Raw genomic sequence first — 18,513 nt, forward strand, 5'->3', positions numbered from 1 at the left:
CTCCAAGTTTTCATCACCAAAACCTTAAATGCATAAGCTTGAACAACACCACCAGTACAGATAGTCTGTCCCCTCTTTCCCTTATATTTTACCTCAATATCTACAGTCTGTCACTTTGTTCAGACAACATCTTAAGAGGATTTTCATTTTTCACTATACATATATATATATATACATATATATATATATATATGTATATATATATATATATGGCACAAGCAAAATTCTATATCACTAGACCCCCCTTTCCTCCTGACCCTCACACTGCATGAGATTCATCTCCTCAGGCATGTCAAGAAGGCCTTGGATATTGTGGACTCCTTTTCGTCATCAAATCACTTCTTGCTCTTGTAGATACTACTTCATGTTGCACTCACTTTCTAATTCCTAGGAACATGAGAAACTATACAAGGAAATTTCTTAACTATGTTTTCCAAGTACTCCTTTATTTTACTCTAATGTTTTCTGTTTCCTATATATTTGTTTTCAATTATAATTAAAGGAGTTGTGTTCATTTCTCTGTTGGATCCCATTGGCTCAAACATTTGAGAAGTTTTTCTTGTTACTTGATCTTCAAATTTTCTAACTGGCTTTCATAAACAAGTGGATATTTCTTCACTCTCTAATTTGACAACTGAGTAAATTGCCTCTATATGCTTTCTTCTCCTTTCTACTACTTGATCCCAGTTGTTCTTGGAATTGTCGTTTAAGCATCATTTCTTGATGCTGCTTTTCTTTATTTCATCAGTGGAGGCAAAAATGTCCATTATATCTTCTTTGAGAATCTGCAGATATTTGCTTTTCAACATTTACCACACATTTATTCACATGTTATGATCTCCTCCTTGAGGACTTAAATAATCTTATTCTTGTTACAATTGCTATTGAAAAAATAAAATAAATTTCAGTAGCACATATAATGATATTTCTCCACAACCATCCAGTATATAATAGGTGTTTGAGAAACTAATGGCCATGTTTCTATCATTCCAATTTAATTGCAGATGGTGCTATTGTCCATCATATCAGGAGTTTAACCTGTCATATGCTTCAGATGAGGAAGAACTGCTAAGCTTTGCTATCTCTTTGAGTGTTTGATTGGTCACATTTAAAATTACATAGAATTCTGTGTAGTTTGTAGTATAAGTTTTAGTCAGTTTCAAACAAATTAAATTACATTGCCCTTCTCAATATCTGATTTAATGCCTGAATACTTTTAACATGTACTATATCATAGATAGTTTGTGAAGTCTAAACATATGCATATATATATATATATATATATATAATCTATCATAAAGGTCAAAATACTCTTTGAGATTATTATTATAATATGAAGTGTCAAAAACTATATTTCATTCTACTATAGTAGAATAATAATAAGGAAATAATAAGGAAAATCTTTAGTTGAAAACCCAAGAAATTACATTTATGAGGACAGGAATTTTGAAAAAATATCAACATTACATGTTATAGCTAATATATACAATTTTTGATATAGAATATAAAATATTTGACTCCTTTGAATATTTAATTGGTATGATGCATACAAAATTATAGATTTAAAATAATTAAGCAATTATAAAAATGCAAATATCCTTTTAAAGTATTAATGAATTAATTGTAAAATTGTTTTAAAGAATTTGGAAATCTAAACCTGAGAAGAATTTCATGTATTCAATCAACATATTTATATTTAAAACTTGTGAGATTAAATGACTTAAAGGTTTACTTAAATTAGTTTTTTGCCATTTAGCATTTAAATGGAGTATCGTAGTTGAACTGGCACAATCTATGATGTGTGATCACACACAGTTATTTTTATTGATTAATCCAATAGGATTGAAATAAAAATCACAGAATTGCTGGATGGTTTCTGTTCTCATGAGAAAAATATGTAGGTTTCATAGCTCTCAATCCACTCACACTTAGCAGCAGAATCTAATAAGCAAAAAATATGTAAGAAATTTTATAATGAAGTCTATTCAGTTACTGTTTGTAATAAGCTTTTACTTGGTGAAATAAAATGAATAGCATTGTTTTTGTTTTGACTCTGTTTATATATTTTTTTCCTAATATGTCTTTCCTGAAAGATGTTTGATTTCTGTAATCAAAAGCCAGGACTAGGTCGGTTTAGTTAGTGTTTCTGTTTACTGCTTTCCAAAGAACTGTTACCTAGCAACCACATGGGGATATCTTGTAGCTTTAAGTCATACAAGAGCGTAGAAAACAAAATGATGCAGGCATTTAAAGACATGATTCAGTTTACTGAAGCCTAATTGTCATAATTGGAAATAGCCAGTGATGTTACAGAGGGGAGAGTCTATGGGACATGTTTGTCCAATGACTCAAAAAAGATGTAACCCATTCCCTGGCACTGGAAGTTTTACTTTGTGGTGTAAGATGTCTAGTTGGGGCATTGTTTCTTCATTGTATGATGACTACATTTAAATTACACACACACACACACACACACACACACACACACACACACACACACACACACATATATATGTATGTGTGTGTGTGTGTGTATATATATATATATATATATATATATATATATATACATATATATGTGTATATAAGGAAGCTACAGTATAACAATCTTAAGAAGTTACAGTCATAGGCACTAGTAGCTTTCCATATGGTCTTTCAAAGGTACTTTAGTGTTTCTTGTTCCTCCTCATATTCTTTCCTTTACTCTGGCCTTCCATGGCACTCCTACATTAGTCTTCCTGTTCTAAATTCCTCTTTGTCTCTTTATCACACTATAATGTATTTACCCTACCTTGGAAGAGTCCCTCTTTCATCTTACTCTAAACTAGTGACTTGGTTTAAAACACACATTCCTAAACTTTAAAAGCTAACATCCACATATAAGAGAAAACATGCAATATTTGTTTTTTAAGGTCTGACTTACCTCATTCAGAATGTGTGTTTTTAACTCTATCCATTTACCTGAAAATTTGATAATTTCATTTTTCTTAAAAGTTGGATAATGTGCTCTTTTGTAAATATGCCATATCCGATTATTCACTCACCAGTTGATAGAGATCTAGACTATTTCCAATTTCTAGATCTCATGAACAGAGCAGTAATGAACATCGATAATCATGTACCTGTCTCCACAGTGGAGTCCTGTTGGTGCCTAAGAATGGTATAGCTGGATTTGTGGCAGATCGATTTTTTTTTTATTTTTAAGGGGCCTCCATACAGATTTGCATATTGACTGTACTGTTTGTACTCCAGCCAGCAATGAATAAGAGCTCACTTTTCTCAGACTACTCACAAGCATATGCTGGCATTTTGTTGTTGTTGTTGTTGATCTTAACCATTCTGATTGGGATAAGATGAAATCTCAAAGTAATTTTAATTTAAACTGTCCTGATGACTACAGATGTTGAATATATATTTAAGTGATTTTCAGCCATTTGTTTTGTTTTTGAGACTTTTGGTCCTGTTCCACATTTTTTTAATTGGGTAATTTGTTTTCAGGTTGTCCAGTGTTTTTCATTATTTATCTTTTCTAGATTTAACCCTCTAACTGATTTATAACTGGTTAAGGTTTTTTTTTTCTATTCTGTAAACTGCCAATGTACTGTGCTGTCCTTGGCTGTGCAAAACCTTCATGAGGTCCCATGTATTCATTGTAGAGTACTTGTTCAGTCAGTCCTTTCTTGCGCCTTCACTTCTGTCAGATTCAGGGTATCCAGTTTCATGTTGAGGTCTCAGATACATTTGGAGTTGAGTTTTATGCAGGGTGATAGACGTGGTTCTATTTTCATTCTTCTGCAAACAGTCAGCCAGATTGACTACCATTATTTGCTGGAGATATTGGAGATACTGTCTTTTCCACAGTGTGTATGTTTGTTTGCCTTCTTTGTAATATATATATAGGTGTGGGTCTTTAATTTAATTCCACTGGTAAATTTGTCTGTTTTTAAGTATATATATATATACTGTGCTGGTTTTACTATTATAGCTCTGTAATAACTTGAAATCTAGAATGATAATACCTCCAGCATTTCTTTTATTTTTCAGGATTGTTATAACTATCTTTTTTATGTTTCCATATGAAATTAAGTATTGTTTTCAATTTCTGTAAAGAAATGTGTTAGAATATTGATGGGGATGCATTATATTATCAATAGTGTGCTTTTGGTAGCATAGCCCTTTACACAATATTAATTCTATTGATCCACTGGCATAGGTTTTACTCATAAAATTATTCCACGAAATGGAAACAGAAGGAATATGTCCTATTTCTTCTTATGAAGCCACTATTACTCACTTAACAAAACCAATGATACAACCAAAAAATGTACAGACCAAATATCCCTCATAAACATGATGCAAAAATTCTCAATAAAATACCTGCGAATGGAATCCAACACAACAAAAGATTATCCACCACGATCACATTGCTTTTATCCCAGAGATGCAGGGATGTCGCCCACGTGCGTAATCTTTAAATGTAATTTACTATATACATAGACTAAAAGAGAACTACTTGATCATCTCATTAGATGATGGAAAGACCTGTGACAAAATCCAACATCTTTTCATGGTAAAAGTCCCTGGGACAACAAAGATATAAGGGACATCCTTCAACCTAACAGGAGCAATTTGCAGCAAGCCTATAGTCAGTATCATCTTAAATGGAGATAAACTCACAGCATTTCTACTAATATCAGGAAGACAAAGGATTTCCCCTGTATGCTTATTCAATTTAGTACTTGAAGTCTCAACTGGAACAATACAGCAACTGAACTAGATACCAACAGGAAATGAAGGAAAGAAACACATAGGACAGGAATATGTCAAAGGACCCTCATTTGTAGATTAGTTACTTTTATACCCCAAAAACTCCACCAGGATTTTTTCTAAAGCTTACGCACATATTCAATAAAGTACAGGATACAAATTTAACACATACAGTAAGTAGCCTGTCTGAATACACAGGGCACTTGTTACACACAAATGGACTGAGGAAGAAATCAGGGAAACAATGCCTTTCACAAGAGGCTCAAAATATCTTGGACTAACTCTTAAACAAACAATGTAAAGGCTTGTGTATTATAAACTTTAAAGCATTAAGGAAATTGAATAAAACACCAGTTTATGGAAAGATGGCACATGCTTATGGGGTAGTAATTATAGAATTTAAATAATCCTATAAATAAGACATGTTTCACTGAAATTCTTAAACATTTGAAATTAAAAATAAATTAATAAAAAGAAACTTAAATCACGCATTACTACGATCTTAAATTATTTTCTTTCAAAACTATTGCACAGTATTTGAGATAAACATTCTTTACAGCCTAATACATATTCCCTCTATATTGAGGAGCTTTCTATTATTGTAACAAATGCCAGAGATAGGTGATACCAAGAAAAGAATTATTCTAACCTATAGTTGTGTCGGTAGTACAAATGTTTGATCATCCAAGAATCAAAACTCTTAGATACTTATCCATTTCCCATGCATAACAAATACTTCACATACCCAGTCGGTGCTACACCAGCACTGTTCTAGGATACCTGATTAATTAAACATATCCCCCAATGATCTGGCTCTTAAATATTACATTTGCTGATTGACCTGCTCATTATTGACATTATGATTGACCCATATATGTGAACAATAAAACACTGTAACTTCAATAAAGTGACAGTTTTTGGAAAGGGAATAAATTGGAAACTCACAGTAGATAGTGTGTCACAGCCTGTTATGTGACATGGAAACCAAGGGATTTCCAGAAGTACTGTGATACATTATTTTTTTATTAAACACCACTTCTGTTCCTGGGAAGTACTTAGTTTCCTTGGTGATGTGCAAGGTCTATCCTGTAACATCCTCACTAGTCACTCTGTGATGATGAGGTTGAAAGTGCACTGCAGTTGCTTGGGTACTTACTGTGTGTCCACACTCTATGCAGAGGTCTAAAAATCCTTCCAAACTTCAGTTATCCACTTGCTGGTACCCTGTCCATCATTTCCTTTTGACTGTAATGTGTCTTTTATGGTATTATCTGAAACATGTCCTTGGGAAGGCATCACAGTGCTAGAATTTGGTCCTTATCCAGTGTCAACATTATGTTCGAGATACCTTAAAGGACAGCCCCCAAAAGGTTCTCAAAGGGAAGCATTTTCTGAAGCACACTTTTTCATTTTTCTGTGTTCAGATCTGTGGACATTTGATTTTATTTCTGATTTCAAGTAAAGTCCTACTTTAGAAATTCTATCTCTGCTGGAACATTATGGCTTCTTATCTTAGAACAAATATGTTCTTAACTGAAATCAGCAAGGTGCAGTTGATTCTCATCAGAATATTTTTTCTTCTGACCTCTTTTGTAGACTTGTGCTCACTGCATATAAAACAGACACTGGGGGAGAAAAGGTTTCTGCCTGGATGTATCGATGCATTATAAGCCTCTATGGCCTACGTATTTTATATGACAGTTTTACAAAAAAAATGTTGAATTGCAATTTTTTATTTTTAATCTTTTAGAGATTTTCTGGGAGGGGGTTGTGATTGTAATATAATTACAAAATTTCTCTCTTCCCTTTCCTCCCTAAAGTCCTCCTGTACATCCTTCCCTGACCTCCTTCAAACCCAAGGCCCCCCTCTTCACTAACTATTGTTTCATGCATGTATGAATATGTATATACATATATACATTCCTAAATATAATGTTTAGTCCATACAATGTTACTTATATGTATGTTTTCAGGACTGACTTTTTGGTACTAGATAGACAAATCGCACACACCCTCCAGATGTTCTATTCCCTGGAGAAGACCCCCCTCTCCTGATTCCAGATTTTCTCAGTTGCCTACAGTTCTTCATGTAGGACTGAGGCCTCATAGGGTTTTCTCCATCCTCTTTGGCATGTCCACTGGTTTTGACTTTGTTCAGTTTACATTTGGACAGTCTTGTTGGTGAAATTTTATGAGTGTAGCTTCTGATATTACTAGGAGACACAATCTCACAGCAAACTCCCCGATCCTCTGGTCCTTACAACATTTTTGTCACCTCTTCTTCAGTGTTCTCTGAGCCTTAGGTGTGGAAGTTGTTTTGTGAATGTATTCATTTGGACCAGGCTCCACAGTGTTGATTTTGATTGGTTGTGGTGGTTTTCTGTAGTGGTTGTCTCTGTTGCAAAGAGAAGTTTCCTTGATGAGGAGTCAAGACTATATATTTCTGTGGCTATAAGGACAGCTGCTTATAGCTGTTTATTGTTAGAGATGATGCTGGTTTAGTAAATCAGTGGTAGCAGATTCTCTTCCTGTATCCAGGACTTCGTTACCTCTGCCTATGTGCCTAGGTTTTCTGTACTTGGTTTCCTTCTTGTTGAGTGGGTTTTTAAGTCCAATTATGGAGCAGTTAGTTAACACCAATGTATGTTTAGCAATACTTCACCCTTAGGGTTACCTTGCCATGCAATTCATGATGTAACTCATAGGCCTAATAGCTGGGTAGGACTGTTGATTTTCCTCCCACCTTTCTTTCAGGTTAGTTCTAGCTCAGGAATCCCTAGGCTGTTTCTGAAGTCCATGGTATCATCAGCAATAAGGACTTTCCACTCTGTGGGCATAAAAAAACAACAATAAGGAATGAGCACAAGATCTGGTCCCACTGCCTGGATGCCTCCCAAACAGATCAAGCCAATCAACTGTCTCACCCATTCGGAGGGCCTGATCCAGTGGGGACCCCTCAGCCATTGGTTCATAGTTCATGTGTTTCCATTCATTTGGCTATTTGTCCCTGTGCTTTATCCAACCTTGGTCTCAACAATTCTCGCTCATATAAACCCTCCTCATTCTCGCTAATTGGACTCCCAGAGATCCACCCCGGGCCTAGTCATAGATCTCTGCATCCAGATTCCTCAGTAGTTGGATGAGGTTTCTAGCACAACAGTTAGGGTGTTTGGCCATCCCATCACCAGAGTAGGTCAGTTCGGGCTGTCTCTCGACCATTGCCAGCAGTCTGTTGTGTGGGTATCTTTGTGGATTTCTGTGGGACTCTCTAGCACTTTGCTTCTTCCTATTCTCATGTGGTCTTCATTTACCATGGTCTCCTATTCCTTGTTCTCCCTCTCTGTTGTTGATCCAGCTGGGATCTCCCGCTCCCCCAAGCTCTCTTTCCCTCAACCCTCGCCTTTCATTACCCCCACTCATGTCCAGGCTGTTCATGTAGATCTCATTCCATTTCTCTGTCATTGGGCGATCCCTGTGTCTTTCTTGGGGGAAGGCTTTGCCCTGGAGGAGATGGGAATGGGGGGGGGGGGTTGGGAGGAAGGTGAGGGGGACGGGAAGGGGGAGAACAAGGGAATCCGTGGCTGATATGTAGAACTGAATTGTATTGCAAAATAAATTAAAATAAATTAAAAAAAAAAGAAAAGAAAAGGGAAAAAAACAAAAAAAAAAAACAAAAAAAACAACAATAGGCTGCATGTTTGTGGAGTCTCTTAAACAACCTGGTCAACAACTCAAAAGAGGGCTTTTCATGTCTCATACTGATGTTTTTGTTAGGTTGTCTTTGACTCTTAAAGGGGCACTGTCAGCTCAGGTGGGTAAAGCTCATATGTGGAATTGCATATGTTATCGGCCTTGCTTAGCGAAATAGTTAACATTTTTTATGATATTTTGTGACTTTTGAAGGTACCCTTATTGTTATTTTACCCACATCCCTCCTCCTGTATTTACCTCCTTCTCACCCTATTAAAGTGCCCACCTCATCTTTTCCATTTCTCCTGTCAGATCACCTCTATGAGTGCATGTGTATGTACTTGTGCATGGAGACCAGCAGTCAACCTTGGATGTACTTCTCAGGAAGCTGTACTCTTTGGTGTTTGAGAAGGTAGCTCTCAATGGCTTCAAGTTTGCCAAATAGTATAGGTTCACTGGCCGGCAGTCACACTGGTCCTTTTATCTCTGCTTTCGTGTGCTAGGCTTAACTGTGTGGCTCACTACATCAGGTTCCCCGCCCCCACCCCGTGTGTTCTGGGAATGGAAACTAGGTCTTCATGTTTGTAAGACAATCACTTTACCAAATGAGCTCTATTCCTGGCCCAAGTTTCCTGCATTTTAGTGAAGCAAAAGGAAAAAACACAAGAAAACAACAGATTATCTGCACCCTTTATTTTGCCACCTTCTTCCTAATCATTTCCATCTATTTGACTAAGAAAATAGAGCCATAGTAAGAACAACATCACTTTCCTAAACCTCCACAGCTACTCCTCCCCTGCCTGTATTCATCCCCATATGTTCTGCCTTTTCTCCTGGTGTTACAGAGGAACATTTTTAGCTGCCATATGACAGAGAAGGTACACAGGAATGGTGCATTATGTTAGGAAGCTTGTCTAAGTTCTGACTGCTGGTGAGTGATATGCAGAGGAATTTGAAATATATTCTACTTGTTTTAGAGCTTATGAGAACCCATTTGACACATGAGGAAGCCTAGGCAATGAGACTAGTGGTGACAAAGGAAGCATGTCACCCTGCCCAGCAGGTTAATCAGCAATCACAATTGTTACCCAACTCTTTTAAATCCTCCCAGTGTGACAGAAGAACTGAGTTTTACTTTTATTGAATTTTAACTTATGGATAGTTACATGTGGTTGACCGGCAGGATTGGGCAGCAGGATCTAAGTAAGTTAACATGTTTCAGCACACAGGTGACTTACATGACATCAAATCACATTAGGAAGACTCTGCCTTTCCCAGGAGAGTATCTCTGAATTGGATTTATTTGTAGCAATTCTCAAATCTAGCAAGGTGTGTGTGTGTGTGTGTGTGTGTGTGTGTGTGTGTGTGTGTGTGTGTGTTTGTAGATTTTAATGTTTCTGTCTTTGTGATGCATGTGTGCAGGGTGTGGAGGCCGGGGGACATCATCAAAGATCCTGCTCTACCACTCTGTTTCTACTGCTTGAGACGGGACCCCTTACTGAACCTGAAGGTCACTGTTTGGGCTAGATTGGCTAGTTGCTTAGCACTCAGGTTCCTTGTCCCAACACAGGTATCACAGACACACATGGACAACCTGGCTCTATATATATATGCACTTGGACTTGGGCTTAGGCTAACATGGTTGCATAACCAGTTCTTTTAACCACAGATTCATGTCCCTAGACCCCAAATAGTGAAAGTTCTTAAAAAAGAAAATGTATTTACATTAAAAAAAGGGTTTGTTTGCTTGTTTGGTTTTTTTCCCCACATATGAGTGACTAAATACCTTATTTGTCTTTCTGAGTCTGGATTACCTACTGAGGGTGGGTTTTTTTCTTTTTTCCTAGTTCCATCCACTTACCTGAGAATTTCATGATTTCAGGTTTTTTAAAGGATAAGTAATACTCCATTGTGTAATGTACCACATTTTCTTTATCCATTTGTCTGATCAGAGGAATCTAGATTGTTTCTAATTGCTGGTCATTATTAACAGAGCATCAATGAACACTGTTGAACAAGTATCGCTGTGGTAGTGTGAAATGTCCTTTAGCTATATACCCAAGAGTGATACAGTTGGATATTCAGGTAGATCGATTTCCATCTTCCTGAGTAATCACCTCACTAATTTCCATAGTGGCTGTAAAACTTTGCAGTCCCACCACCAACTGATGAGTGTTGCCTTGACTCCACATCCTTGCCAGCATGACCCATCACTTTTTTTTATTGATCTTAGCCATTCTGATGGGTGTAAAATGAAATCAAAGTAATATTGACTGGCATTTTCCTAATATCTAAGCATGTTTAAGGTGTATTTAAGTGTTTCTAGCCATTTTTAAATTAGGTTTTTTCTTGATATAGAGGGTGTGTGTGTGTGTGTGTGTGTGTGTGTGTGTGTGTGTGTGTGTGTGTTCATTATATACCTGGATGTTAGTCCTCTATTTTAGGCTTTCTTGGTTGAACAAAGAGCTCTTTGTTCACCGAGCATTCTCACTAGACTTTTGTGCCTACTTTGTGCAAAAGGTACTTTTAGCACTTCTTTTACTGAAAAAGTGCAGGGAGATATGCATAACAATGAAGCATGAATTGTTTCTATGGAAGTGTTGAAATAAAATAAACAAGAAAATGCACTATAAAGGAGGCTTGCACCAATAGTCATGCCAGTAATAGATGTTGACACTAGTAGAAAATAGTGATGACTGTCTTAAAGTAATATCAGTGAGTCACATGCTATGCTAAAGATAGTAAAGTGCATTTTAATTTACATGCAGTTTTTTTGGTAGATAATTCAGCATGTGACACTGAAAATGCAGAACATACTTTATGTTTGTATGGTGGGAATGGTGGCAAATGTGCTTTAAGTCTGAAGGACTGACTGGTGCTGCAAAGCCTTTATCTGAGAGAGGAGCCATGTGAGGATTTTAATATATTAGTAAAGAACAGTATAGCTTTTATGGAATGGGAGAAGACCATCATCATACAATTACCCCACAGTCATTCCCTCTAAAATTCTGATAACTGTTGAACAAAGAAAGGCCACAATACCTCACTTTTAACTATTGAAGGAAAACATGATGAAATATTTACAAAGCATCACCCATGTACTGCAATTTTCAAGTTGTTCTATTTGAAGAAATATGGTTATGCCTCTTAGTGAAAATTAATAACCGCATGTGGTGGTACATATGGTAATCAAGCTTCCAATTATTCTGTTGCAGTTTGGATTTTTAAAAGTCCTGTCTTATGTTATGTTATGAAGTGTATATATTTTTTCACAGATCATATGTTGCGAGTGTTAGTTTGAAATCATGGTCCCCTATGCATTGCTAAGATAGGAGTCTAAAGCAACCGCATTCTGCCTTTAACAGCTTTGTTGCCTTTCTCTCACAGATTAGGCATGCACATTCAAAAATTATTTTGAGAAATATTGAGAGGGTGGTTTAAATACACTGTTCTTTTGCAAATATTCAGTACAGATCTTAACATTCAAATTGGAGTTAGAATCTGCTCCCTTTTTTGCAAAACATTAAATAATATTGCTATGTATTTTTGGAGTCTTCCTCAACTGTCATTTCAACATAATGATAATCTGAAAAGGGAAGAGAGGGTAAGGTGCTAAAGGGAGTGAAGAGAGATGCAGAGGTTATTAGGAGATACGTTTTAGACTAAATGCTGAGGTATTATAGCTAGTGCAATATTTCTCACATGAAATGTAACAAAGAGGAATAAAAGCAACATTTAAACAAAATTAGAATAAAAAGCAATGAGCTCTTCTTCCATACGCTCAAACACATTAACCAGGAATCACCTTGCTAACAGTTGTAGGGGAACAGTTGCTACCTCATTTCTGAAGTCACTTGTTCTTGCCTCTGCCTGTCTTGCCTGGTGTTTATTTTTTTTTTACAGTTTTTAATCTCACTAACCACTGTAATCTTTCTGTCTTTCCATTAGCTAAAATTCCTATTCTCTGCTGAGGGATGTATACATTTCTTAGATATTTACTAGGTTCTCAATTTCTAATACTAATGTGAAACACTTTGGCATGGGGGTGGTTGCTTTTAGATGAGCAATAGTTTGTTTCCTTTTTAAAAGTATGATTTATGTAGAAAGTCAAATAACTTCATCATTCCCATAGGGTAGCAATGTAATTTGGGCTCAGTAGCTTTGTCTCCTTCAGATGTGACTGGCCTTCCTCTCTGTCATCCTCTAGCACTCTTTTCCTTTTATGCCACTGAGATGCCACTTTCTATCTTTCCTAGCTGGACGCCATCCACTTTTGAGTTTAGGAACCTTAGATTTTTGACAGTGCACTTTTATTTCAATTCACCTTAATATTAATTTTGAAGATTAATACTGTGGCTCTGATAGTATAAAATATTACTCGTGTTAGTCAAATAGCCTGCCATGTGTTTTAATAATTTTGAAGTGTAAAACCATGTTGTTATGTTTTTTAGAAAATCAGTAGCATTGTATTTGTGATCCTAAATGATGGAATCTAACCACCTGAACTGCATCTCAAACCAGCTGTTGCTCTCTGACTTGCACAGGCATTTTCAGCATTTTACCAAGGTTCCCCATTTTGTCAGGATTAGAATTCTACCTTTATAGCCCCCCAGCCCAGTCACAAACTCATTCTCCAGCACTCTGTCTTACAAAATGTATTTCTGGGGATAATATTGCACCTGAAAAAAAAGAGTCCTAAAATAAGTATGTTTATACTGAGACTTTTGCAATTTCATTCACTGCTTTATTCTTCATATTTAAACATATTACCCTCAAAAGGTAAATTATTCTAATTTACCTATTTTATTTCAAACAGATCATGTTGTATGTGAAGAAGAGTTTAAATACGCCATGTTAGCTTTAAACTGTATATGCCCAGCAACATCTACACTTATTACACTACTGGTTCATACCTCTAGAGGGCAGTAAGTATATTTTTTTTCTTAAGATAATTTAATGAGTAGTTGTGTGATATAGACCTATAGTAAGCCAAGATATACAACTAGATATGTGCCTACATTTGCTTTTGTTTATATTATTTTCATTAGAAAAATATGAACATCTTAAGTGGCCTAAGACATAAATAAAATTGATCTTGCTGGTTATTAATCTTATTCATTAATCATGATATACTAATTTAATGAACAACAGTATAAGTTTCAACATTATTCTTGGGTTTAGAGTTAGTTTCCACAATTAATACTTTTACAGTAAATAACATTTTCCCGAAGGAATTTTATGGGTTATAACATCTTAAATAAATTTTATGCTAAAACTTTATGTACAAAATTGACCTCAAAATTGTGCTTTTCTACTTTTTAATAATTATATATAATGAAGTAAACCCTATTATGTGCATTTCATGGTAGATGGGAGAGGGCAATATCATTAGCACATTTTAGAATTCTTTTGCATATCATTACAGTTTCAAATATACAAAAATTGTTTTAACTTGGATATTAAAGAAAATTTGAGGAGTAACATATTGCTTTAAAGTTTAGAACACAAATACTGTACTGTACTGTGATGTATATTACTTCATATTACTGCCTTGGTATTGCAGGCAAAATGTTGATTATCTAAATTCTAGTGTGTGCTTTTGGTCAAGATGGGTTGTTTGTTTGTTCATAAGTTAAATGGTTGCTATTTAACTGAACTACTAAACCAAATGGTCAGGATGCATAAATTTTTTCCTAGAATGTGTGGTAGATAGAAGGAGTCATTAATATTAAAACAGTAAATGCTCGGTGGTATTTTTAAGTAGATTTCACTATCTTGTCTCTAATTGCATTTCTGTTCTGCTGAGATGAAAAGGACTCTCCCAGGAACAATTTCCACAAATTCTTAATAAAAAATATTTGTATTCTGCATGTTCACAAGTGTTTAATCTCAGCAATGGGAGGAGGTAGAGAGACCATGAGTAGGGTGCTTTATTTTCAAGAAGTACTCAGTAGTTTGATCCAATTAAGGTACAGAAAATCATTTAGACACCAATTAATTGAATAGAAACATCATTAAGTGTATTCAGTATTTTTTATACTAGTTTTGTCATTGAATATCCCAACTGTAATGCTGAAAGTTTAGTCCAACTTCACTGCTGCTCATACAAAGGAAAATCCATTGACGTCATTTAACAGCTGAAACTCAGAGTATCTTGTGCAAACACTAGTATGTGGTTTTCTTTTTGTTTGTTTGTTTTGTTTTTTTTCAGGGCAGAGGCACTGCCCTACCTAGGTAAAAAAAAATAGTGCACCTCCATTAATTCTAAATATTCCATTGAGCTTTTCTTTACTAAAAATACTATTTTATCACATAATTAAGGATTTCCATTCAATAAGATGCCCTGTAAAATTATTTTACTATTGTGCAAATTCTCTTTTCAACCATAAATTTCTTTATAGAATCATCATTGAGTTTTAATTCATAGACCAGGAAGTTCACCCAGTAGTGTTTAAAGTTTATCATTTCAATATAGTCATATTACCTGCCACCAACAATTTATTATTAGAGAAAACTACACAAAAACCTATTAGCAATCTCCCTGCATCCTTTCAGCCTTGACCAGCCACTAAGTTACTCCTGTTCCTGCTGTTTGCCAATTCTAGACCATTCCATGTGCCATGTGTTGCTGGCTTAGCTTCCATCAAGCAGAGTGACATTTTCAAAGTCCATCCATACTATGACATGCAATAACTGGTATTCTTAATTTTGATGCTATTATATCACAGGAAAGACCACATTTCATTTTTTCATTGAACACATGATCGGCACAGGTTATTGCTAACCTCTGAAAGATGCTGGTTTTACCGTTATATATGCTTTCATTCATTTTGGGTTTATTAAAGCGAAGTAGAATTTCTAGATCATGTGGTCACTCTTTATCATTTGTTGGATGCTGTTAGAGTATTTATAAATAGATTACAATATTTTGAGATTTACTAGCAATGTATCAGGGTTCCAATTTCATCACAGTTTCTTCAGGACATACACTCTTCTATTTTGCTCCCAACTATCATAGGTGTGAGAAGATGCCTCACTGTGTCTCTAGCTTGCATTTACTCATGTATAATTATGTTAAGAATGAGTTTATGTGCTTTTTTGGTATGTAATAAAAGTACAATTACATATATCCTTGAAGAAAGGCCTTTTGCATTATGGACAACAGAAAATTACTATGGGAGAAAAATAGTCAAGATATACAGACTATGAAAAAAACTTAACATTTATTTATAAACATTTACTAATTTAATTTGTGAGCATGTGTGTGTGAGTGTGTGTGTGTGGGATTGTGTGTGTGCATGCATGGAAGTGTACGTGGAGAAATCAGAGAGAAACTTATGGTAGTCAGTTATCTACTCTTCTCACATCATGTAGGTTCTGGGTATCAAACTCAGCTTGTCAGACTTGGCACCTGTCACCTGTTCCCACTAAGCTTTCTTACTGCCCATTATGGCTTATACTTTACTGAATATTATTAGTTCTTAAGTTCATAAGGAATCTCAGCACTGATTTCAGAATAGTATATATTACTCCATTTGTCTTTGTAAGATTATACATTTGTTAAAGTAAATATAAAAACACCTAAGGACTCAATCTAAAAATCCTTTGTGGAGCAAATATCTTTTCTGGAGAAATAAAATTCCATAATTAAGGAAGATTGAGAAATACTAGGTTAAAAATTGTTTGTAATTGCTTTTCTTTCCTTTTTACTTGAAGCAATTGAGATTTGCAGCATCTCCCTCAAAAAAGCCTGCAAAAGATAGCATAAATAGTTCCACATACTCTTGTTAGTACTTTAGGTAATATTTATAATGTTTTTGTAGTTTTAGTGCACTTCTCAAATGAGGATTTACTTCTCAAAGTGGTTATTTGACCTCTTTGAATTGCCTACTAACATTATTTTTCTGGTCTTGTGTCCTATCAAAGTATCCTTTTATGTGTCCTATATCTATGGCTTTCTTCTTCTCATCTTCTTCTAATTATGTGACACTTCCTATGAAGACTGGAAACAACATAATCACAAACTTTTTATGAACAAATAAAAAGGATAGATATAGATATATAGATGTGCAGCAGTATATGTCTGTTAGATTCCATGGGATTTTCCACAGTTTCAAGAGAGCCTAGATGCAATGCCATCCTAGGAATAATGACCAGAGCTTGCTTCTTAAATAGTGTTCTGATGTAAAAGAAATGGGATGTTGTTGATTAAGGACTGGTGTGGGAAAAATAGAACACCAACTTAGAAAATCTGATGGCAGAGAACAAGGGGTTGTTTTGTATGGGGGTCAGGAAAATGTCACAGGGTCCAAACTAAAAGGTTTTCTAATGGAGCTACAAAATACGTAACAAGATGTATTTTAACCTGCGAAATGAAACAACTACCAGGAGTCCACACTGATATAATAAAAACTTAAAAGGTGGAGGAAACTTACCACTTTCTTTCTAAAGAATTCAAATACTAAGTATAGAAGAAATGAGAAAATATGAAGCTAGCCTTAGGAAAGTATCATGGAAATACTGTCCTTCTACCAATGTGTGCTCATGGTAGTGGGAGAAGCCTCGAGAAGAACCAGAACTGCTGTGCTCTTGATGGACCTCTCCCAGATGTTCATTAGCTGCCAATTTAAAACTTGTAATTTCATAGGAGGCACCTGACAAACATACCTTCAACAAGCAGCTACTATAAATATCACCGATAAAAAGGCCTGAAATATCTCACAGCCCTTCGGAGGATGCACGAAAGACCCAGCTTAGTTTCTTTGATTTTTCTGCAAACACTTTTCCCTAATGAGTCGACAGCAGACAAATCTACATAGAAAGCTTGCATGCCACCACTGGCCCGTAGACTTCATAATGTCACAGTAGTGGAAGAAGGAAAGACTGAAGATTGTTTCATCAAATTATGCAGGTTAATCTGGAAAATATTTAAATACTTATAATATTCTGTTTGGCTGGGAAAGTTCATTCAGCGAAAGCTTTCAGAAAATGTTTATTTGGAGAAAACAAGCACTAAGGCAAAATGGAGGCAAAGGATGCTTGCTAGGCCCCTCGGCTCAGAGACTCTGTGCTACCCTGAGCAGAGCCTGCAGCTTTTCCCTTCTCCGTAAGTAGGCCAATGACCTCAAGAGAGAAATTAGTCATGAGCTATCCCCTGTGCGTTTTACCTAAGATCCACAATTCACTATATCTCAACACCCATGAGAAAGAAGGAAAATCCAATGTTTGTCTCCAGGAAATGGTTCAAGAAAACCCACCAGGGAGTAAAGAAGAGAAGGAGTGAGATGTAGAAAATGAGAGAGGGGCTCTCTCTTTCCCCGAGTTTGTTGCAGAGAGCCCAGGGATTCAGCTGCCATGTGGGTGGAAAAGAAAGTTTCTCAAAAGTAATAGGGATTATAATTATCATTCTGACTGCCAGAAAGGAAAGGAAGGAAAGGGTGGGAGACGATGCTCAAAAGGACTATCTTTAGCTCCATAGAAAGGTTCACACTCAGAGCTGTGACAGGAGACTGTATTTTGTAATCTGGAAAATCTAGTTCAGTGTTTAGAATAGAGTACCAGTGACAATGAGAGGTGCTGTGACTTAACTTCTTAACTTTAAAGTCTCCTCTTTCTGTGTCTCTGTCTCTCTGTCTCTGACTCTCTGTATCTCTCTCTGCGTCTCTCTCTTTCTCTCTGTCTCTCTCTATCTCTGTTTCTCTCTGTCTCTCTCTGTCTCTCTCTGTCTCTGTCTGTCTCTCTCTCTCTCTCTCTGTCTCTCTCTCTCACCACACACACGCACACACACACACACACACACACACACACACACACACAGAGATTAGTTTAACACTCGAATTATCTATATATTTCTCCTGGAGGTGTAAATGAGCTTATGCTTAAGGCCTGAAGGTCACTTAAGTAAATCTAACTCAACAGCCTGTTAGAGGTGACTATGAAGATGGAGCCTATTTAGGTTATTAACAAGTTCTGTGGGGCAGTAAGTATGTGTGTGTGTTGACCATCATCTGCCACTAAAAATAAAAAACAAGAAAAACTAATAAAAATACTGCAACA

The 18,513-nt window shown here is 35.9% G+C and overlaps 1 protein-coding gene across 2 annotated transcripts in view; it reads left to right on the forward strand.

Annotated features, from left to right (window-relative positions):
• Kcnt2 (potassium sodium-activated channel subfamily T member 2) overlaps positions 1 to 18,513 on the forward strand; it is a 353,431-nt gene that overhangs the window by 222,809 nt on the left and 112,109 nt on the right. The window contains exon 14 of one of the 2 annotated variants that reach the window (XM_052737109.1): positions 13,274 to 13,382. The exons of the other annotated variant lie outside the window; for it this stretch is intronic. Coding sequence (XP_052593069.1) covers positions 13,274 to 13,382 — 109 coding nt within the window. The remainder of the gene's footprint in view (positions 1 to 13,273; positions 13,383 to 18,513) is intronic. 2 annotated transcript variants of the gene reach the window in all.

This window comes from Peromyscus californicus, unplaced genomic scaffold, assembly GCF_007827085.1.
Source record: "Peromyscus californicus insignis strain IS unplaced genomic scaffold, ASM782708v3 Scaffold_14__1_contigs__length_90479793_seg_2, whole genome shotgun sequence".
Lineage (NCBI taxonomy): Eukaryota > Metazoa > Chordata > Mammalia > Rodentia > Cricetidae > Peromyscus > Peromyscus californicus.